This window comes from Aotus nancymaae, unplaced genomic scaffold (assembly GCF_030222135.1).
Source record: "Aotus nancymaae isolate 86718 unplaced genomic scaffold, 86718_ANA_hifiasm-v0.15.2.pri h1tg000115l, whole genome shotgun sequence".
In the NCBI taxonomy this organism is placed as follows: Eukaryota; Metazoa; Chordata; class Mammalia; order Primates; family Aotidae; genus Aotus; species Aotus nancymaae.
In genome coordinates, this window is record NW_026988530.1 from 8,860,733 (window position 1) to 8,884,549 (window position 23,817).

At 43.3% G+C, this 23,817-nt stretch overlaps 1 protein-coding gene across 7 annotated transcripts in view; it reads left to right on the plus strand.

Annotated features, from left to right (window-relative positions):
• The window catches only part of MFAP3L (microfibril associated protein 3 like), a 43,134-nt gene that overhangs the window by 11,832 nt on the left and 7,485 nt on the right, over nucleotides 1-23,817 (plus strand). For 2 of the 7 annotated variants that reach the window (XM_021674010.2, XM_064371060.1), the window contains exon 2: nucleotides 11,048-11,478. In XM_021674010.2, the coding sequence (XP_021529685.2) occupies nucleotides 11,181-11,478 (298 nt within the window). In that variant the 5' untranslated portion in view covers nucleotides 11,048-11,180. Of the gene's footprint in view, nucleotides 1-10,039; nucleotides 10,435-11,047; nucleotides 11,479-18,414; nucleotides 18,819-22,426; nucleotides 22,614-23,817 lie in introns of those variants that run through there. The other 5 variants (XM_012457237.2, XM_064371061.1, XM_012457239.2 and 2 more) reach the window with 5 other exon arrangements.

Here is a 23,817-nt window from a genome sequence, read left to right on the forward strand (position 1 = left end):
GTCCTTGGTCTGAAGAGGAAAGGTTGGGTCCGTGGCATGGCCACAGGTGCTAGGTTCATCACCTGCCCTTAGTTGATAACATCTAAGGTGACGAGGTAAAAGTAGTGAGGCTGCCCTTAGTTGATAACATCTAGGGTGACGAGGTAAAAGTAGTGAGGCTCAGTCTTCACTCCAGGCTGCTCTGGGGGTGAAGTTGGAGGGAGAAACCTACAACTGTCCCCAAACCTACAACTGGCCCATCTTCCATATAGGAAGTCCTAGAGGAGTCTGGGCTGATTCACATCTGCAGTGAGATGAGGGCATCTGGAGAGGGTATGAATGGGGCATCCTAATGAAAGCTTGAATCCATTTACTCCCTCATTTTATTGTCCAGAACGTAAGGGACACACATCAAGTTGTCTTGCCTATGGAGAACAAGTTCTCACAGCTACATGGTGCACAAGCTGTGTCTGTGGCCATCTGCCAAGTCACAAATGGCTTTGCCATCACGGTGCTTTGTCCCAGCTGTATTTACTGCAGCAGAATTTTTAGCAATGCACCAAGAGCTCCCTTGTTCTTCCCCTTGTCTCTTTACCCTTCACCGTTTCTTCCCTTTGCCAGCCCCAGTCTTGCTCCCGATTATCATCATTTAATGATAGATTTGGAAAGGACCTAAGAGATGGGTCTGCAGCCCAGAGAGATCAGCCAGCTCCCAGGGGTCATCTACTAGTAAATAAAAAATGGAGGAAAGGAGTGAGTATCCTCACTCCCAGCTTGTGGGTCTTAATCCTAAAATTCAAACTGATCTGCTCTTCACATACATCACCCCAGAATTTCTGTTCTTGCTCTTAACCTCAGAGCCCAACCCATCTCTTATCCTAGGCACCTGATCCTATCCATTTACTGTGTAATAATCTCAGCTCCACAGCTGCAGGGAGACCTGCAGTGAATTCTTCACACCGGCTGTCGCTCAGAACACTGGATGTGTTTCCATGAGAAGTTATTGTGTCTTGGTTGGGTGCTATTAATACTATCCTTCAGGCTCATCATGAGTGAAGTAGCTCTATCATGAGCTGTCCCACCACAAAATAATTAACCACCCTTTGTAAGATTGTATGTGACATTGCCCTCCCAGTTCCAGAAAAGGGAGTTACATTTGGCCAGTTGAGAAGCCGTGTGTGCACAATCAAATAGGAAGGAGAGGTAGGAATTGAGAAAGGCACTTTCGTTATCAAGGCCGTTAAGGGTTTACAAAGGATCCAGAATTAGCAAGAAAATGTAAAATCACAATTATTTCAGGTCCTGAGTCATATTTAGGAAAGCATATGAAGAAGATTGCTCTCTGATTTATGAACAGTGTGCTCTGGGCTGCAGAGAGGACAGGGTTTGCTTCCTCCTCCCAGGCAGAGCACAGGCAGCCTGGACTTACCGGCAGGCAGCCAGGGACTGGCACCCCCATAAAGCACCTCCTTGATACATGACATCCTCGCCATTTTTCTAGCCAAAGAAGAGTTCTGACTCACTGATGTGTCCAGGCTTCCAGACATCCCTCAGCTCCTGCCTGGCTTCACTCTGAATATAGGAGCTTCACGCTAAATACATCAAGAACTTCTTGGAAAATGGGCTTGAGATCAAATAAAAGCAATTGAAAGTTGGCAGAAGTAGTGCTGTCTACAGATTAGCAGGTGACATAAATTCATGGGGCAAGAATGTGAATTTGAATCTCTATATGCATACTCCAGATGAGTAGGAAGAATGTGTTGAAAAGATTTAATTTTTTAAAGGGGGGAAACGTTGGGGAAATCTACTAATGATAAGACAGACAGCAGCAAGAGATGCTTCTGTACCAGCTTAGGTTGAATATGGAATCTCATCAGGATAATGTTAAAGATCAAAGAAAAATTGGAGACAGCATTGTAACCCTTTGACGTGCTCTGTCATCCGTTTTAGGGATTGACCGAGCAACCTAAAGGCCCCACGCACCAGTGCATCTGTCCCATTTGTATTTAGTTTCCAGGTTGGGCTAATACTTTGGATCATCAGATTTCTGGGGAAATGTCTCTCTGATCAATTAAGGGCTTAATTGGGTTCAAAACTATTGTAGCCTATTTCTTTAGAATGAAAATTTGGCCAGGCACAGTAGGTCATGCCTGTAATCCCAATTACTTAGGAGGCTGAGACAGGAGGATCACTTGAACTCAGGAATTTGAGGCTATGGTGAGCCATGATGACGGTGAGATGCTGTCCTAATACATGAATAATGAATAAGAATTTGACATTAAATTTGTGCTAAAACATTAATGACAAACCTGTTGTTAGAATAGCCTTCATGGCATGTTTCAAGTGCTGGAATGATTTAAAAATTGCCTTTATGGAATCAAGAAAACAATCCCAGGCCTGATCTGGAATTATTATTAGCAGTCATGGTCTTTTTATTCTTGTTCTAAGCCACTAAATTAATTGCATGACCATATGCAATACCATACCTTCTCTAGGCCTCCATTTTTTAGAAAAAGGGAAAACCTTTATGAAAAGATACCCAAATTTTTCCAAGTCTAATGTTCTAGTTAGTTCTCAGATGTGTAAACCTGTTTTTAACTTGCTTAATAATTATATATCTATAGAGAACAACCTTTAATGTAATTTTTTCCCTTTGTAAGGGTTTGTGATTCTCTTTTTCTCTTTAAAAGACTGTAGTAAATGTCCCTTGAATATCTCCCTTCTGATGACCAGGCTTAACCAGCACTTATGTTTAGTAGGATGTCAGCAGTATCTCACCTGCATATTAGAGTGATATTTTAAAATAATCATTTGATGACCCTGGGCAATTTAAACATTATATTTCTGAGAGCTTTATTTTGTATTTACTTTCAATCAGAAACGCACACCATGTGAAAAAGTGTGGAGATTCAAGAATGGTTTCTTAATATTCTGCTCCATTAAAAATAAAGTTTTATGAAGATGGATGGCATCTCTGTGCCTCTAGTTTGTTTTTAGGTTTGAAAAACAGTGATTTAACATGGATCCATTTTTGAAAAAGTATGTGCCTTCTATGTATCAAAAAAAAAATAACAAAGCATAAAATGAAATCTGTAGAGGCTGAACGTTGGTGTAATTGGAGTAATAATGCTGTCGCCCCTCTCAGTGGTTCTGTGGGCTTAGCTCATCTGCTGGCTGTTCACAGCAATCCAGCAAGTCTGGGTGTATATTTAGTTCTACCCATGAAGTAGCTGGAAATTATCCTAACACTACACAATTAATAAGTGCATGTCGTACCAAGAATGCCATGAGGTCTCTCCCGAGTCTTATTTTCCTCCCAAGGGCCAGCTACTTTAATAAGACAGGTTCTAATTCTTCTCACGGCATGCTGCTATATAGCTCTTAATTTGCGAGTTTATATATTTAAATGTCATGACTGCTGCTTGCCATCACAACACCCTCCATCAGTCAGGGGTTCGGAGAGAGGAGATGGTAAAGCTAGGAGGAGCCGTGAGGAACTAGGCAGGAGCCACCATGTCCTCTGCCAGGCCGCTGCTCGCAGACAGGCCTTCATCCAAGAGTGGCAGCAGAATGGAGAGTGCCGCCCAAGGGAGTGGTTTGTTGAATTTCTTCATCTGTGGATTCCACCGACAGTGCCAGGCATTGGTTTTTAGCAAATGAGACACTCCCTTCCTAATTGTTGTCTGTATAATCATAGGTGCCACTGTCAGGAGCTCTAGCACTACTTGAACCTGCTATAAAATAGTCATTCTGTGCATTCTAATTCCTGTGCCTCTTTTAATCTGCCCACTTCTTTCCTTCCCCACTGCTGTTGGTTCAGGCCCCTGATCATTTCCTTCCTGGATGTTGTATAATGCTATTCTCCTAACCAGCTCTACATCGCAGCCCTACGAGGATCAAGCTGGTCTTTGTAAACATAGAGCTAGCCCTGTCACTTCTCCCTTTCAGAATCGCCCTTGGCATTGCATACTATCCAGTCGTTATCTGGGCCAGCCTGCCTTTCCAGCCTGCTGCCCCTGCTCCGTTCTTATACACACACCTGGGCATCAATGCCCAATTACAGACATTGACCCAGCTTTTTTGTCATCACTGTGGCTTTGAATATTCAGTCCTCTTTTGGGTCAGCTTCTCTCCCCTAGTCCACTTGGGGACTTCTTTAAAATTAAAGGATCACTTCTTCCAGAAAGTTCTTCCTGGCCCATCCATACTATTCATACTTCAGTCTCTTCTCTGATGCCCCAGTGGATCTTTGATGCTCTGTGATGGGCAGCTGTCACACTGTCTTACAACTGTCGACATATGTTCCTCTGTTCCCCTGCTGGATTTTGAGATGAGAGGGGAAAGCCCTTAGTTTCACCTCTGTGCGCCTCACCCCTGGCAGTGCATCCGGCACAAGGTCATTTCTCAGGTCATGCGTATCGATTTGTATCGAACTGATCCCCTCTAGGTGCTTCTAAAAGCAATGCCCTTTCTTATTTTCCTATGATGATCACATTTGCTATCTGAATTAGGTATTACCTTTGTGTGATTAAAGCATCAGGAATCTCTGTACAGAAACAGGCTGCAGAACACGGACAAGAAAGGGCAAGAAAGGGCAGTAGGAATCTCTGTAATAAGACTTTGGATATTTGACTCTGGACTGCAGTAATTGCTAAAGGAACATTCTTGTTCCACAGATTTCTTGGCCCTTGACTTTAGATTCCCATATGTATCTGTTTGTTCTCATGCTGCTAATAAAGACATACCTGAGACTGAGTAATTTATAAAGCAAAGAGGCGTAATTGACTCATAGTTCCACATGGCTGGGGAGGCCTCACAATCATGGCGGAAGGCAAAGGAGAAGCAAAGGCATGTCTTACGTGGTGGCAGGCAAGAAAAGAGCTTGTACGGGGGAACTCCCCTTTATAAAACCATCAGATCTCATGCGACTTACTGACTACCACAGGACCAGTGTGGGGGAAGCCACCCCCATGATTCCGTTATCTCCACCTGGCCCTGCCCTTGACACATGGGGGTCATTACAATTACAGGTGAGATTTGGGTGGAAACACAGCCAAACCGTATCTCTGAATAGTTTACATTCAGAGATCACCTTAATTACCTACAATTCAGTATAGTTGATGTTTGAACAACATGCTTAGGGGCACCCCCCCATGCAGTTGGAAATCTGTGTATAATTTTTGACTCCCCAGAACATAACTACTGATAGCCAGTTGTTGACCAGAAGCCTTTCTGATGACATAAACAGCTCATTAACACATAGTTTGTACTCTATGTTTATTATATGCCATATTCCTACAATAAAGTAAGCTAGAGAAAAGACAATGTTATTAAGCAACTCTTAAAAAGAAGAAAATACATTCGCTATTCATCAAGGGAAGTGGATCATCATAAATGCCTTCAGCCTCACCATCTTTGAGTTGAGTAGACCAGGGAGGAGGAGCAGCTGGTCTTGCTGTCTTGTGGGTGGTGGATGTGGAAGAGGGGGAAGAGGTGGGAGGGGAGGCAGGAGAGGCAGGTACACTCAGCGTAACTTCTGTTGGAAAAAACCTGCATGTAAGTGGACTGAGCGGTTCAAACCCATGTTGTTCAAGAGACTCTTTGCTGATCCTGAAAGATGTTAGGTGGGATAGAATGGGCCAATGAGAATTTTGTTCTTATTATTTAAAAAAAAATGCAAAAAAATATTTTTAATTTTTATCTTAAAAAGACATGGATGTTTTGAATTCATTATGATATATGGGAAAGGAAGTGGTGGAAGTACATGGCTTGAGTTGATTACCAGTTTTGAAAAGTTAGCATTTATGTCTGAATGAGTATTTTAGTGCCACTTTCCAATTCATATGAAAAATGCTTCATGAGTATAACGCTATGAAGAATGTGTTTTCATGCAGAAGGCAGTTTATGTGCCCGTGGCCTCGTTCCCATGCAAATGCAAATAGGGGTAACTCTCAGTAGGTGTTGCAGCAAAATCCAGTTGTATCACTCTACAAATTATTCATCAGAGTAGATGGGGCAATACCCACACTGTCAAGCAAAAACAGTAATATTCACTTAGTACAAAACACCCCTTTGTACTATTGTGCTATTTGTACTTGTACCCCTTTGTACTATTCCAATTCCAGAAATACATGGGCAACAGTCTTGTTGATTATGGGTGGAGAAAGAAGAAATGGGACTCAACAAAGCATTTTATTAAACATTTTTAGATAAAATACAATGACTGGGAGGTAGAGAAAGGGTCAAAATAAGAAACATTTGATGTTTGCTAAATATTCCTCTTTTGTTCTATTTATAGAAAATAAAGTAGTCTCTCAGAGTTTTCCCAAAGATTATGAGGTTTAACAACCAGTCCATTGTAGCTTTTGTTAAACCCTGGTTTTGAAAGCTCTTGTCTTTGTTCCTGTATTTTGAAGGACTGCACTTTAAGCTGCTGGATTATAGTACTTACAGTTTACTCGTTGCTGGCTCAAATGTCTTCCACAGTGTTAGATTGTTATCAACTAAACTGGTTTTTTTTTTTTTTTTTTTTTTTGAAACAGCATCTCACTCTTGTCTCCCAGGCAGGACTGCAGTGGCACAATCTCAGCTCACTGCAACCTCCACCTCCCACGTTCAAGCGATTCTCCTGCCTCAGCCTCCCAAGTAGCTGGGACCACAGGCATGCAGCCCCACGCATGGCTAATTTTTGTATTTTTAGCAGAGATGGGGTTTCATCATATTGGCCAGGCTGGTCTCGAACTCCTGACCTCATGATCTGCCAGCCTCAGCCTCCCAAAGTGCTGGGATTACAGGTGTGAGCCACCGCGCCCAGCTCAACTAAACTTTTCTTGGTGCTGTCTGTAAGATCCTAATCCAACAAGTTGAAAAAGTACATTTGCAGAATATTTTGCCAGCATCCAAAGTCACATGATATCTTATGTTCTTCAGGCAACACATTGTCATTTGTTCTTAAATACTTGGATTCCACATAAGCATGGCTTCATACAGCAAGTGTGTAAACATGATTATGGGTGCCCTGCAATAAGGAAATCCTACTAAATGATGCGTGCAAGTTATTGCTGTCCAGGAGCTCTCCTAGTAATTGAGAAGGAATTTCCTCAACACAAAACAGAATAGTGCACGATTATGCACCAGGGAGGAGTGCAAGCTTGGTAGGAGTCACGATTATGCACCAGGGAGGAATGCAAGCTTGGTAGGAGTCACGATTATGCACCAGGGAGGAATGCAAGCTTGGTAGGAGTCACGATTATGCACCAGGGAGGAGTGCAAGCTTGGTAGGAGTCACGATTATGCACCAGGGAGGAATGCAAGCTTGGTAGGAGTCACGATTATGCACCAGGGAGGAGTGCAAGCTTGGTAGGAGTCACGATTATGCACCAGGGAGGAGTGCAAGCTTGGTAGGAGTCACGATTATGCACCAGGGAGGAATGCAAGCTTGGTAGGAGTCACGATTATGCACCAGGGAGGAGTGCAAGCTTGGTAGGAGTCACGATTATGCACCAGGGAGGAGTGCAAGCTTGGTAGGAGTCACGATTATGCACCAGGGAGGAGTGCAAGCTTGGTAGGAGTCACGATTATGCACCAGGGAGGAGTGCAAGCTTGGTAGGAGTCACAATTATGCACCAGGGAGGAGTGCAAGCTTGGTAGGAGTCGCGATTATGCACCAGGAGTGCAAGCTTGGTAGGAGTCACGATTATGCACCAGGGAGGAGTGCAAGCTTGGTAGGAATTGCAGGTGCCATGGGGTGGGGCGAAGGACTAGAACCTGTGTAAGCCGTGGGACTGGAAGAAAGGCGAGGTTGAACCGGGGCTGCATGCTGGACGGACAGTCAACAAACATCGTCTCTAGGTGGCACCGAAGCTGTCCAGTGCCCCTCCTTCCTACCCACCTCCAAGCCCACAGCACCTGGAAAACGTGTTGAAGTTATCTGTACGTCTTTCCCCAACTAGACTGTGACTGGACATGGTCTGTGGTTTATTGAGCTTTCTGGCACTTCCCATCCCCTAAATCCTGGCAGAGTGTCCAGCGCATAATAAATACCTTTTTAAAAATCTGAAGCAAAAGAGTAAATTGAGAGTGAATTCTTACTAAAACTATTAATTCAGTAGGGTGAATTCAATGCTTTGAATACATTTTCACAGAATCTTAACACTTTGATATAAACAACCTATAAACGAAGCATTATGTCTTCTGTACCTTAGTAACTTTTCCGGATGGGGGAGGATGGGAGTGAAAATGAGGAAGAGAAGGAAACCTGTTTGCTAACTGAAATTCTTGCATAAAATGGAAGTCTCTGCTTCTGTGTCTCATAAGGTCTCTAAGGGAACTACATTCCATTTCAGAACAGTTGCTGTGTTTCTGCCCAAAGCACCTACTGACATTATTAAAATATAATAGCACAGCAGTATCCCCTTCTCTTTACTCTTGCTAGCACAATGCATTTGAAAGTAGTAAGCTGGCCAGACGTGGTGGCTCACGCCTGTAATCCCAACACTTTGGGAGGACGAGGCAGGCAGATCACAAGGTCAGGAAATCTAGACCATACTGGCCAACGTGGTGAAACCCTGTCTCTACGAAAAATACAAAACAATTAGCCGGGCACGATGGCGCGTGCTTGTAGTCCCAGCTACTCAGGAGGCTGAGGCAGGGGAATCACTTGAACCTGGGCGGCAGAGGATGCCGTGAGCCAAGATCGTGCCACTGCACTACAGCCTGGGTGACAGAGCAAGACTCTGTCTCAAGAAAAAAAAAAAAAAGAAAGCAGAAAGCCAAATGTGGAGAGCCTCTGTTTGAAAATAGGTCTTGAGATATGCGATTTAAAATTCAGTTTGATTTTCCATTTGTTGCATTCTCTCTAACTGGAGAAGAAAGTTGTATTTACCACCCATATTTATTAGAACCCATCTCCCAGCCTGCCTCGTCTCTGCTCCTCCCCTGTGGTATTTAGCCAGGCATCTGTTATGGTCCTGGCAGCAGGCAGTCAGTGATGAGTGACCCAGCTCCTGTCCTCCACATGCTCACCACAGAATACACCTAAGGAGGCAGCTCATGCTTTCTCAGACTTGAGCCCCTGCCAAAGGACCCGGTGCTGAAAGTCATTTATAATTGTAATTTATAATAACGTTTTGTTTTGGTTTTGTTTTTTTTTTTTTTTTTTTTTTTGAGACAAGAGTCTTGCTTTTTCACCAGGCTGGAGTACAATGGCGCAGTCTTGGTTCACTGCAACCTCTGCCTCCTGGGTTCAAGTGTTTCTCCTGCCTCAGCTTCTCGAGTAGCTGGGATTACAGGCAAGTGCCACCACGCCCGGCTAATTTTTGTATTTTAGTAGAGACGGGGTTTCACTGTGTTGGCCAGGATGGTCTCGATCTCTTGACCTCGTGATCCACCCGCCTCGGCCTCCCAAAGTGCTGGGATTACAGACGTGAGTCACCACGCCCGGCCTATAATAATGTTTTAAATAAAACTCAAGGTCTGGCTTTTAGAAGACATAACTTAAAACCGGATTTGAGAAGCATAGTTTCAATAAAGGATGCCAATAATTCTTGTTTATCAAGGCAAGCAGGACATAAATGTGATAGACATTTGATGGTGAATCTTTGTAACTGTCTTGTACGAGACACACAGCCAGTGAAAGTGGTTACATCCAGAATCCTGGCTTTGTCTCTCTCTAACCTGAGGCCATGCTCTTCACAGCTCTTCTGTATTGAATAGGTCAGCTTTACAACCACAAAGGAAACCACAAGTTTAGCCAAGTAAAGAAAGACATTTGCAAAGTCATGGCAGGGTGTCTATCATGCCTTTGCAGTCTGTGTGCTATCTCCCTTCACCACCGGGTTTCTTTCGGCTGGTGGCATAATGTGTTGGCTTCCTAGGGGGTGTATGGAAATCTATGGCAAAACAAAACTCTTTTCTTTCCTACTGAAAAAAAAATATACGATCTGAAGCTAATTTATCATCACCAGGTAACCCTTCAGTGTTATTGTAGACAGAATTGAAATAATAACTTCTGCCTTTGAAGAAGGCTGCAGGATGAGAATGAAATGGAGGATAGAGGACAAGGTGAAGGTTAAATCTTTCAGCATTGAAGTGCAACCAGCCATCATGTCAGCCCCTACACACTGGTGATGTTCCCCAGCCTGTGGTAGGCAGATGAGATTGAAACCAGGTCGTGCGTGAGTGATCTGGAGGCCATAGGTAACAGTCACGCAGAGCAGAGAGCACTAGATGAGGTGGAGCTCAGAGGAGCATGGGCAATTGAATGAGGGAGTAAGGAGCATTCTGGAAGCTGTAATGGGGAGCTAGGAGAATGGCAGAGTGATTGTGACGGAGTCCTTCCAAATGCCAGCAGAGCCCACACTGTGACCACTGACGTAGATGGAAGTCACGTTTACTGGAAGAGAAGAGGTTAAGGAACACCCAGGTGGACAATTAGCTCCTCTGCAATGAAGACAGGTACTGTGGAGTAAAGAGAGCTTGTCATGGGAAATGAAAGAAGCCTGAATTCGTTTTTGAGCTCTATGAAGTAATATATACATTTAACATATTTGTTCCTATAAGAGCTATATGTTTTGATAGCAAGAAAACAAAATTATGATTTCTATGAAAAATATAATTCACATCCGTAACATCTTATGGTTGTGTTTTGCTTAAAAAGTATGTACGTTTTGCTGGGCACAGTGGCTCACGCCTGTAATCCCAGCACTTTGGGAAGCTGAGGCAGGCGGATTGCGTGAGGTCAGGAGTTCAAGACTAGCCTGGCCAACATGGTGAAACCCCATCTCTACTAAAAATACAAAAATTAGCCAGACATGTTGGTGGGTGCCTGTAATCCCAGCTGCTTTGGAGGCTGAGGCAGGAGAATCACTTAAACCTAGGAGGTAGAAGTTGCAGTGAGGCAAGATCACCCCACTGCACTCCACCCTGGGTGACAGAGCAAGACTCTGTTTCAAATAATAGTTTATAGGTGTTTGTATTTTAGCTGCATTGCTAACATTCTGTAAATAGTGTTTTTAATGGATGAATGCTAATGTTTATGTATATATATTTTTGTTTTTTTTAAAAACAGGTTCTTGATCAAGTACCAGCTCTATGGATCCAGGACAGGTTTGTCCCATGACCTGCTGTGAACAGTGTGTTGTCTGATAGAAGATTCGGTTGGCAAACCATCTCTCTATTGCCTTACAGAGCAAGCAAAGAAGATGTATCAATTGAAGAGCCATCTGACTGTGTGCTTTCTACCTTCTGTGCCCTTCTTAATCCTCGTATCCACTCTAGCCACTGCGAAGAGTGTGACTAACAGCACTTTAAATGGCACTAACGTGGTCCTGGGCTCTGTGCCTGTAATCATTGCCAGAACTGACCATATCATAGTCAAGGAAGGGAACAGTGCCTTGATTAATTGTAGTGTGCATGGCATCCCTGACCCACAGTTCAAGTGGTATAATTCCATTGGCAAGCTGCTGAAAGAAGAAGAGGATGAGAAGGAGAGAGGAAGAGGTAGGCTTTACAGTTGTAAAACGTCATAGTAAAAGATCAACAGGAGCTTTGGAGCCGGCACCCCTGATGTTAGTTGTTCTCATACAGATCATTTAAAGATCTGACCTTGTCTTGTTTTTCTAAGGCAGGAGAGAGGATATATATTCTTAAGGATTCCGAGAAGTAATTAATTCATTTTTTTCACTCATTGACACAGAAGACAAAGGACAAACAGAAGTCTTTTAAAAGGCTTCTTGGAATTGTATAATCTAATACATTCGATACATTATAGACACAAATGTAAAATAGATTTTCCTAAATATACATTCCATTTTTAGGGGAGTTTTGTTTTCTTTCATGGAGATGGCTAGAATAAACAATGTGGCCAGTGTTTATCATTAAATGTCAATATAATTCATTGTGGATTTAAAGACCACACTTTGGAAAGGAAACCTCAGTGCAGGTCTCAACCACTGGCTGGGGTCCCTCTGTGTTCCTGGAGACCTAGCTGCAGTTTCTAGGCTGAGGCAGGGAGGGAGGGAGGATGCAATTGCAAGGAAGGGAGTGGGGCAACGGGAGACTGCTGGGTTTTTAATAAATGCATCTCCGACCAAAATGTATGAATCACTCACTCCAGGAAAGAGTAGCCCGGGAGAGGACTAGGTCTTCGGGAATCAGTGCATTTCTTCTTTTAGATGTGAGAAGTAATTGTCTGAAAACCCAAGCCTGGTGGAATTGAGCAGGAGTGAATCTGCTTTCCTAGGCATGTGCTGTGTGAAGTCGAGGGGCTGGGGTTGGGGAGTAAAAAGACAGTTGTTCTGAAGCAGTCGCTTTTTCGTTCCTTGTCCTCACACTGCCCTCCTGTTCCACAATCCTTTAACCAATGGACAATCCCCAGAAGAGTTTCTGCTACAGGAAAACCTACATTTTAAATCTCTTTCCCTCGTTTTATCTTAATCGCTCTGAAAAAGGAATAGGGGCTAATGCCATCTATCTCCTTAGGAGCTAAGTGATGGAGCTTTCTGGCAGTTGCCTGCCTCTGGTTCACAGCTTGGTTAGGGCTGCCAGCCATCTGAGTGGCCGGGATGTGGGGTTTGCTGTAATGCTGTCACTTACGTTGCTTTGGGTTAGCCAGTCAAGGTTGTACAGCATTATAAAACTTCTTCCTTTAAGTCAAAATATGATATATTATGAATCGTGTTTAACCTCGGAGAGTCGAACTTTTACCCACCATGAGGAACCGTGGGACTGTCGCAGAGATAAATTAGAAGGCACCTTGGGAGACGTTAGAGTTCAAATGTCCCTTTACTGAAATTTGCCCAAAGCCCTGCTATTAAGTGGCTATGACTAGGCCCATAATCCCAGCCCTTTGGGAGGCTGAGGCGGGCGGATCACCTGAGATCCAGAGTTCGAGACCAGCCAGGCCAACATGGCGAAACCCCATCTCTACTAAAAATACAAAAATTAGCCAGGCATGGTGGCGCACACCTGTAATTCCAACTACTCAGGAGGCTGAGGCAGAAGAATGTCTTAGACCCAGGAGGCAGAGGTTGCAGTGAACAGAGATCGCAGGACAGCACTCCAGCCTGAGTGACAAAGTGAGACTCTGTCTCAGTTAAAAAAAAAAAAGTGGCTATGACTAGAACCTTTACTACTGACAGTGGAAAGATGAGGGAATACAACCCCTGGCCCACAGTGGTTTCTGTTCCTACAGCCCCTTCCTCCAGCACAAGTGAAAAGGTAGTAATGTCACACTCGTGAACAGAGGGCAGTAGCCATGGTAACAAAGACACTGCAGCCCAGGTACCTTAGCAGGTCTTTCCACAGGGCCGGACCATCGCTGGGGAACCCAGGGTGACTGAATCAAAGGGAACGAAGACTCCATACCTGGATCTACCTTTACATGGACCCTGAAGCAAAGGTTATATCCCCGGGTGTTAAAGAGCTGGGCTTTGGCGCTGAACTCCTCAGTCCTAGAGAGGAAGAGAACTATGGGAACAGCCTAGTGCTGGGGCCTGGATTTCAGTTGCACCATTTTGAGGATTATCCCAAAGTGTAGTATCTTACTGCTTCAGAGATACTTATGCAGTATCTTAGCGAAAAGGGCCTTGTAGCTGCTGACTCAGCGTTGGCAAGCTGACTCTGTACCGTGCCTCCTTCATCTGTATATTGAGGGCGTTGAACCAGTTGGTAGTCATATTTGGCTCCGTTTTCTTTTGTTTCTGGGTGCTAAGATGGACTATAGTAGCAGCCGGTCGGTAGACCCAAGCTGGTGGCCGCCAGTCAAAAGCCTTTGGCACACAGAACTGCTCTATCAGAATCCAGCACTCTCGTCTTGTTTGTCACCAGCAGCTTTGCTGGTAAATCTATTTTAAATCTCATAAGGAAGATGCACTTTCAAGTTTTAAAAAGAACTCGTGCTACCAGTACTTGATGTTCCAGCTCAGCTTCTGTAATTACAATGCATAATGGTAATTCAGAGCATAAGCAACATGGGATGATATACAAAGCAGTGTACCTAACAACCAAGCAACACGCAGAAAACAACAGAAACAAGAGGTTCTTGCTCATAAAATATCAGAATCGAAGAGCTGGAATAGCCTATTGAAAAACCTATAGTCTTTAACTTTTCATTTCTGATGAGGGAAACGTCATATTACAACATGAACATAGATTTCCATTTTCAGGCCAATAGGCTGGAAGTTTAAATGGAGTGGGTTTTTTTTTTTTTTTAAATAACAAAGAGGTGATTGAATATGGTATGAAAAATACTAGGCTGGGCGCGGTGGCTGACGCCTATAATCCCAGCACTTTTGAAGGCTGAGGAAGGCGTATCACAAGGTCAGGAGTTCAAGACCATCCTGACCAACATAATGAAACCTCATCTCTACTAAAAATACAAAAATTGGCCTGCTGTGGCAGCATGTGTCTGTAATCCCAGCTACTTGTGAGGCTGAGGCAGGAGAATCACTTGAACCCAGGATGTAGAGGTTACAGTAAGCCAAGATCACGCCACTGCACTCCAGCCTGGTGACAGAGTGAGACTCTGTCTCAAAAAAAGAAAAAAAAAAAAGCTAGTATCCTAGAACCTTACCTAGGTACACTAAGACTACTGTTAAAACCAAACAAAATTAATATAATTTTCATTAACAACTGCTGCCATTTACTAAGCCCCTGTACCAAGTGACATGTTATTTCTAGCCCTTATAATAAGCACAGTAGTGAAGTGCTACTAATCCTTATGTATACAGATGAGAAACAAGGTGAAACCAGAGGATGTGGCACTACCAGAGTGTGGCCAGCTGGTATTCACTCTCCCTCTGTGCCCACCAGCAGCATCCTTTAGGTTCCAGTAGGTGAAAAATGTTGAAGAGCCTCTCACCCAGACTGAGCGAATGTGAGAATTCCTGGTGGAAAAGGCATCTTCACTACCAATGGCAAGGTCAGACAGGGTTAGGATTTGTGCTGGAACGTGCGTGTGTACATGGCATGCACATGCACAAAAAGGCGTTCACAGTCATCAGGTGAGTCACTCAAGGAGCATACCACCGTTCACTTTGTGATTAGCCTGGAAAGGAGCAATCTCATATCTTGTTTCTGCTGAAAAGGTGAGAGCCCTGTAATTCCTGCCAGCCCCTCCAGGCCCAGGGAGAATGGGGCTGTTTCCTGTTATTGGCGGGTTTGCTTTGCCTGCCTGGTGCTGTCACTTCAATTCCACCGGATCAGGAGAGGCTAATGTGTGATCTGTCTCCGGGAGACTTTGATTTTCGTTTTTGTAGTTCAGCAGAGAATCTGTTTGCGGTAGTCCACCCACCATAAAGCAAACAACACCAATAACCACAAATGACCACGAAATAAACTGTCTTCAGTTTTCCTTTTGCAAGAAGTGAGTAGAAATGTATAGTAGCCAGGAAGTAAGTCCTGATTATTTCAGGCACTAATTATCCAATGTATTTTCACTGTTGCTTCTTACTGTAACTTGAAACCATTTACATTAACATTAGCACCTGTCTGAGATGATAAGTAACAAGGGTTTTAAGAAAGTCAGCTGGTTTCGGCCCTTGTAAACATGTCTGGTCTGGTTTGTTAGAGATTACGTTTGAAATTCTTCCATCAAGTTAGTTTTTTACTTTCTGTGGATTTGTTTTCGATACTCTTGTAGTGTCTGGTTGCCAAAAACAATTAAGCACTGAATCCACAACTGTCACAACTGCTCTTGTAGTGCTATGGAATTCATTATTAGACATTTTGCCTCTAGTTTACATCGCTTTTTGTGTTTCTCCCTCTACTTTTGCAGGTTTCTTTGAATAGATTGTAATATGCCTCTTTCAGCAAGGGACCGTGACAAGCTGTGTCAGCCAGTGTTAAGACTGTAGTTATCACCTCCCTACTTAATATCTGTATATCAAGAGGTCAGTGTCCACAGCATTAAATGTAAATTATTCTTAACCTCTAAGATCAGTGTAAGTGGTGTATTAACCTGTTATACTGAATTCCTTGTTTAGTATATTAAATATTTGAGATTTAAAAACACTCATCAAAGCCAGGTGCAGTGGCTCACGGCTATAATCCCAGCACTTTGAGAGGCCAGGGTGGGAGGGTCACTTGAGCCCAGGAATTCAAGAGCAGCCTGGGCAACATAGTGAGACCCTGTCTCTATAAAAAAATTAAAAGTTAGCAGGGCTTGGTGACACGCACCTGTAGTTCCAGCTATGGTGGAGGCTGAGGTGGGAGGATTGCTTGAGCCTGGGAGTTTGAGGCTGCAGTGAGCCTTGATCACAACACTGCTCTCTAGCCTGGGCAATAGCAAGATGCTATCTCAAAAACAAAACATCAAAAGGGACCAAACACAATTTATCATTTGTGAACATATTATGTATGGATTATTGGAAAATAGGTAGTTAGGAATATATTATTGGGAATTCAGAAGATTCACACTATATAGTCTTTAAGGAAGTTCTTTGACTTTTCTGAACCACAGTTTTCTCATCTGTGAAATAGAGAATCCTCTTTCACTACAGGTGGGACTGTGAGTTTTAAATGCTTAGCAGAGGTACCTGGAATATAGCAAGCTCTCAGTAAGTGGCACTGCTATTATTATTGTTAATATTGTATTATATCCTCACAACAGTAGGTTTCGATTGCTAAAATCCCTGTTTCCTAATATAGTGTGTTTTGTAAAGGGAAGTGTTTTCTGGGTAATTTGATATTCTCTCTCTCAATTTCTCAACCTTTTAAAAACTCAGTAAATACAGAAGAAATTCCTGTCCCTTAAATGTTATTTGAAATTTCAAAATAATGTCCCAACTGCTGTGATAGCGAGTTTGGGAATCTCTTCTCATCAGAGCCTTCCTTTCCTAGCGCATCGCTTCTGCATACAAAGGGCCCTTTGATATCTGATGTGCTTCTGCCTCGGAAGAAAGCAGTGTATGTGGAAATTACAAAGTATTATCTACTAGATGAATTTTGCATTTGCCTAACCCAGTGGTTCTCAGCTGGGGCCTGTTTGCTCCACAGAGGACACGTGGCCAAGTCGGGAGACATTTTTGGTTGTCATAACCAGTGGGGTCAGGCAGGTTGTGCTCCTGGCTTTTAGTGAGAAGCCAGCAGTGCTGCTAAACGGCCTACGTTGCACAGGACAGACGCCTACAATAAACAGTTATCCAGCCCAAAATGTTGGGAGTAACAGAGTTGAGAAACCCTGCTCTAACCCAGAGGAGCAACCTCTTAGCTAACTAAAGAGTCACTCCGGTGGCCAGGCGCAGTGGTTCACATCTGTAATTCCAGCACTTTAGGAAGCCTAGGCGAGCAGACCATGAGGTCAGGAGTTCGAGACCAGCCTGGCCAATGTAGTAAAACCCCGTCTCTACTAAAAATACAGCAATTAGCCTGGCGTGGTGGCACACGCCTGTAGTCCTGGCTACTCGGGAGGCTGAGGCAGGAGAATCGCTTGAACCTGGGAGACAGAGGTTACAGTGAGTCGAGATCGCGCCACTGCACTCCAGCCTGGGAGACAGAGTGAGACTCTGTCTCAAAAAAAAAAAGAAAAAGTCATTCTAAAGTAGGTCCCATAGAAGCAGTTTAATTTACGTTACTAAGTTAATTTTCTAAATTGAGCCTTATGAAGTACCAACCTGGTAACCACCATTTGTGTATTTCTTTAGTGAGTTGTGCTTCACTTGGGATGTAAGCCCAGATAGCTTTAGTCTTAGCAGTGAAAAGACCCTTCCAGATCCATCTCAGAGAAGGATGATAGCTGAGAGTCTCAAAATGGAAGTGATTTATGTGAACCAAGTGTAGGGTGCTCTTATTTTGGAGGACCACCTGTAGCTACTCTCTAGAAAAGACTGTTGTGAGCCCACGTGGAATTACATGCTTGGCACTTCTTTTAAAATTAAGATTACCAGATCAAATTAGCTAGAGGAACAGATGTTTCCTTTTCCAGGAAATACAAAGACCGCAGGTTCTTTTCAGATATTAATGCCTTAATGTAGAACAGAACTGCAGACTCAGAACAGCAAAATCCTTCCATCCCCACCTTCCTGCATTGAAAGCTTAGCCAAGCCTATATTATCCCAGGCCACCTTCACTCCACGTGATGTAAGAAATAGCTTGTTAGAGCTGCCCTAGTACTCGCTGAAGAGGTCTCTTGGGAGGGTTGTGGGTGGAGTCGGGGAGGCACAAGAGCACCTGCAGCTTCTGGGATTTATAACCTGACGCTGCAGTGGCTTTAAGGAGCTGTCATCTTCTGCAGAAGCCCTGTAACAGGTGCACCCATGCAGTGCTAAGTTTGCTTTCAATTAGGTTTTGTAAAAAGGCATGAATCCTTTCTCTTCAGTAGCCTATATTTCACACAGTGGAAAATATGCACCACATTTATAGACAAACACATATATACACACTGTGTGCTTCTTTGAAGGGTGCTGATTCTACATGATTGTCATTTAAGTGAATGTTGTAGTTCGTTTATGTTTGCATAAACATTTATTGGCTGTCTCACCATCTGAATATTTTTAAGTTGGTTTCAAGAAACTAACATACTTGTTTTAGTAGATTAAATTCTTCTCCTTGAAAAGCATGGGTGTGTGAGGCTTAAGAGCCTAAGTGTCTAAACAGGATTGTTAATACAGTTTTAATCTGTTTATACCACTCATTGGGGATATAGACAATCCGTACGTCCACCACTGTTTACACATATGCATTCATGAAAGGATTGCTCTGAGGAAAAATAGATCTTTTTTTTTTCCAAACAAGTAATTGGAAATTCTAAGAGCTTAGCATTTGCGTATAATGTTATTTTTTTTTTTCAGTCAGCTTTCTCAAGTTGAAAATGTTAACTTTTAATGCTCAGTGATCCTAAGGTAAGCCTGGAAAGAATGTAGGGTTTCGGTAGAAGTGGCATGATGACAGTGTCTGTGAAGGTTGTGCTGTCACTTTCCCTGTGAGTCTTCCATTCAGAATGCATTGCTCATTGCTGTACAGCAATAAGTTGCTCAAAAGTTGTTTGTGTGAGTGTCAGTTCTAATATTGTTGTATGTTGGTTTCACACTGAGGCGCAGTCACCCATGTACCATAGAATCTCTTGCTGTTTACTGGTTTAATTGCAGCCATAGGATGCTATTGGTCTGTTCTCTCATTGCTAGATGGGCCACCTGGCACTGTCCTGTCGAGGAGACATTGGGCCATCCCACATGGGCACCAGGTCAGCCGTCTCCCAGGTGTGGAACCCACCACGGTTATGGCTTCTCACAGAGAAAGTGAGCAGGGGAGGAAGGCTTGGAAACTATGTCCCTGGGAAGAAACACTGTTCTTAAAAAGATATTTTTTTCATCACCTTGGTTTGTTGACATCATTAATGTTTTCCCAGTCAGCCTAGGCTTGCCTGGTTTGAAGAATTTCAAGAAGTCTAAAAGTGGGTCATAGGCTACCTTCACTTTAAGTTGTGATTAAATCAACCTTCCAACCTTACCAGCTTGATGACTACCTGCATGAGTGGGAGTGTCCCTTACCCCACATTCTCAGCAACATTAAAAAAAAAAAAAAAGGAAAAGAATTGATGAAAGAAGGCTGAGCTGGGCAGGAGTGGGCCATCCAGGCTGCGGCGAGCTCTCCGGCCTGCCCCTCACACAGCCAGGCAGCCGTCGCTTTCCACTGCTGGCAGCATCATTACCGATCCCCTTTAATCTGGCAATCTGAAAGGTGAAAAAGTTGTTTTAAAAATGGTTGTAATGGCTGGACACGGTGGCTCACACCTGTAATCCCAGCACTTTGGGAGGCTAAGGCAGGTGAATCACCTGAGGTCAGGAGTTCAAGACCATCCTGGCCAACATGGTGAAACCCTGTCTCTACTAAAAATATTTTTCATTAATTTTTTTTTTAATTAGCTAGGCATGGTGGTGGGTGCCTGTAATCCCAGCTACTCAGGAGGGTGAGGCAGGAGAATTGCTTGAACCTGGGAGGCAGAGGTTGCAGTGAGCTGAGATCATGCCACTGCATTCCAGCCTGGGTGACAGAGTGAAACTCCATCTCAAAAGAAAAAAAGACCGTAATCCCTATAAATGTAATTATAATTTAATTGTTTGTGATTTTCTACACATAGACACCATTCACATTTCTTGTTTTTGCCAATGATCTATTCATAGTCCTTTCCCATTTTTTCTTTTGGGTTTGTCTTGACTTATAATTTGCCTTGGTTTATAGCTGTTCATGATGGTTTAGTCATTAAGCATTTGTCTGTCAAACATTCTAGAATTTTCTCCTGGTCTGTCATTTGCTTTTAACTTTAATAAGGCATACTTTATAGTGAAAAAAAGTTAATGTAGGGGAAATCTGATCCACTAGTGTTCTCCTTTACAGCTTCTGAGGTGCTTGAAATGCTTAAAAAGGACTTCTTATTTCAAGGTTATAAAAATATTTTATATCCTCTATTAATTTTAGACTTAATTTTACATTTAGATCTTCAGAATACTTGGAATTTATTTTTATGTATCACATAAAGTAGGCATTTGCCTTTATTTTCATGTAAACGAATAGTCATCTATCCCAACAGTCTTTCCCCCCCAATTTGAAATGCTGTCGTCTTCATTTTTAAACATCCCACGCTTGCTGCACCTGCTCAGCACTTTCAGGTTCCTCCGCTGATTTAATCAGGGGTCAGAGAAGGCTTTATTGGGAATTGGAGCAAGACTTAAGGATGGGATCTTAATTAGGCTAAGTGTGTGAGGCTGGGACTTGGGGTGGGGAGGAAGGAGGCCTTGCAGCCAGAGAGGAAGCATGTGGGAAGGCCCTGTGGCCCCTGTAAGAAATAAAGTAAGGCCAACCTGTCAGGGGAAAGGTCGTGTAAATGACGGGGAGAAGCAGGAGGGGCTCCCGCTCTCCTGCAGGATAGATGGAACATTTGGGGGCCCTCCTTAATCCAGCCCTGCCTTCCTCCATCTGAGCCCTTCTTGGTTTTCTAGTGGTTTGTCAGCTCCAGTGGCTCACTGTCTTCTCTCCTGTGCTCCCTCTGACCTCAAAAGTCCTTTCTCTTTTACTCCCCTTCCTCTTCCCTACCTGTGCCAGCAGATCTGGCTTAGCAGTGACCTCCTCTAGGAAGCCCTTGCTCTCTGCCCCCTTCACTCCTTCCCAGATGCCATTCTACTTACCACATGATGCTGTGGTTGTGTCTCGGAGTCTGTTTTTCTCTTGGAACTGGCTGTTTTCTTGCAGTCAGGGGTCATGTCTAGCTCATCTTGGTATTCTCATCATCTAGAGTGGAGCCTGGTACTTAGAGAGTTTGCTCAATGATATTTGTTGACTGAATTAGCGAACAAGATAAAAAAAGATCACTGCCCTTCTACAAATGTCAGCTTTGTGGTGTGGCCTAGCCCACGCACTGCAGTACAGTTCACAAACAACATATGCTGGCTTTTCTCTTTGCAAAGGAGACGCTGTCACAACACTGTTATCCACCTCTGGGAGATTTTCACAGTTAACTCTTGTGCTTGGGGAAGACTGTGGCAGGTCCCTGGCAATTTCTAGTCTCCAGGAGAGATGAGCTGCAGCAGTCCTTGGCCTGAGCATTTTAGCCTAAAGCCTCAGGTGTGCATCACCTTCCAGAACAGGAGTGGAAAGGGAGGGGATGGAGGAAGGGCATTTCAACATGGTGGCAGGGGAGCTACAATCTGCGCAAGGCACAGGGAGTGTGTAACTGAGTCCAGGTGCAGGAAGAGGGTGAGTCTGTCTTCTTGTATTCAGAAGGTCATGGTGAGATGGCTGCCTCTGTTGTTTCCTCCAGAATCATTGCATGTAGAACTGACTTGGCATTCGCTGCTGACATTTTGGATTTTATCTGTGCTGAAGTGATGCAGCTTCATGAACATTCAGTGCATAAGCTTGACATTCCCACTCAGTTACAGTTTAAAATACATGGGAACCACACTGTGCATCCCCACGTCGCGTGTAAAGCACTGAAGATCTGTGATAGTCACCGTGGGTATTTGTACAACTTTCTGGCAGCTGAAGTCAGGACCCTTCTAGAATGAGCCGCAGGGCCAGGTGTTTATAGACAGGTGTGAATGGTGACATGCAGCAGCAAGAATGTTTTCAAGATGTTTTGTCTGGACAGGTGCCGTGTGGATGGAGATGCTGCTTGAGCATGAGCCCAAAGCTGATGTGGGAGGAGCCTCAGAATGTGTACCATCTTTGCTTTACAGAGCTGTATATGGCAGTAGTATGTGCAGAAATCTGTATTTTTCACTAATGGAAGGGCAGCTGAGGCTGAGAGGAAATATTTGGAGTCTTGGCCTTTGCAAAAAAGAAAGTAGGGGAAGACAGACATACGTAACCTTCAAGGCTGCAGGACCTTAGTTCTTCTATGATAGTTGTAGAACTGTGTGTTGGCTTCCAAAGACGTGGACTCACTTTGTGGTTTGGGAATATATGTTTTAATCCAGGTCACATACTCATTTTACCATATCTCACCCAGAATTCTAAGTGACATGAACATTAACCCATAAAATAAAGACGACAATGGTTTCAAGAGGAATCTACCAGTAGACTGAAAACGAAAGCGGTATTTTGATATCTTTGTCCTCCACTGGAAATGGGAAGTTGTTGGCAGAGAGAGCTGTAATGGTGTCAGTCGTTTAACTAGATTGTCACAGCTCACACTATAGGTAAGAACCCCTCTGCTTCAGGATTATCATCTATCCATATTTGTCATGGTTATAGTTAAAATAGTCACTTCACAGGTACATGGCTGGGCTTCAAACTTTCAGAACAAATAAGATTAAATATCGGATAAAGTATATAAAAACCATTCATCTGTGGACCCACTATACTGGGCTAAGAATCTGACTATACTCCTAAGTAATAATTTATCAGTTAAACGTCTCACAGATTTCCCCAAAACAAACCACACATATCACCTAATTAGACTGCTTTGATTCCAAGCTATCCCCCTTTTAACAATGTCACAAGAAACGTTTGAAGTGTCTGTAAGTAGTTGTCTGAATTGAACTGCTTGGTTGTAGGTTATACATACCAGTAGAACAAAAGCATCTCTGAGAACTCTGAAGTTCACATTCAGAAACATTTTTAAATGTTTGATAGAGGAAAGCATTGGGATGTTGTAACTAGTGTTTTCACATTTTACTTTTCTGTAACAGTTAGAGCATAAGTATCACTAAAGTTGTTACTTAGGTCTGGGGAAAAGCTGTGTCTGTTACCATCAGATGCCTTTGTTGGTGTTCTCTTCTTCTATACCCAGGTTCAGACTACTCGATCCTTGTATTTACAGATAATTGTTCCACAAAAATGGTGCAGATGGGGACGATGATCCTAACCTCGTCCACACAAATAACAAACTGATTCTAACCATCCTCCACTCAAATAACCTCACCTTCTTACTCTCCTCACTCCATTTTCTGCTATATTTTCCAACAAAAGGAAGGTAAATCTGAGAAACTAGAAGCATAGTCTGTACATCTCTAGAACCCAGTGTCTTCTATATGGAATAAGCTTTCAATCAATCAGAGTTTTGTTCTGTTTTTTTTCTATGCGTGCTGCAGTCTGCTTTTATGAGACATGCAAATTATAAGAAAATAAGGTAACATTCCTGGCCTCAGGCCATTGTATATTTGAATAAATCTGTATCCAAAATATCAAAATGTGTGTTCAAGGAAGCAACGTGGTAGAAGCCTTGCCCATGACACACCTGAATTAGCAAGAATTTCACAGACCGAGTAGGTTGGTTGGTTCGCACACATTCACAAGAAGCTGAAAATTTTCACTTGATTTTCCAAGCCAGTGTTTTCTACTCTTGGAGGAAATACACTGGCTGAATTGTTAGAAAAGGGTTACTCAGGGACACCGGAAAGT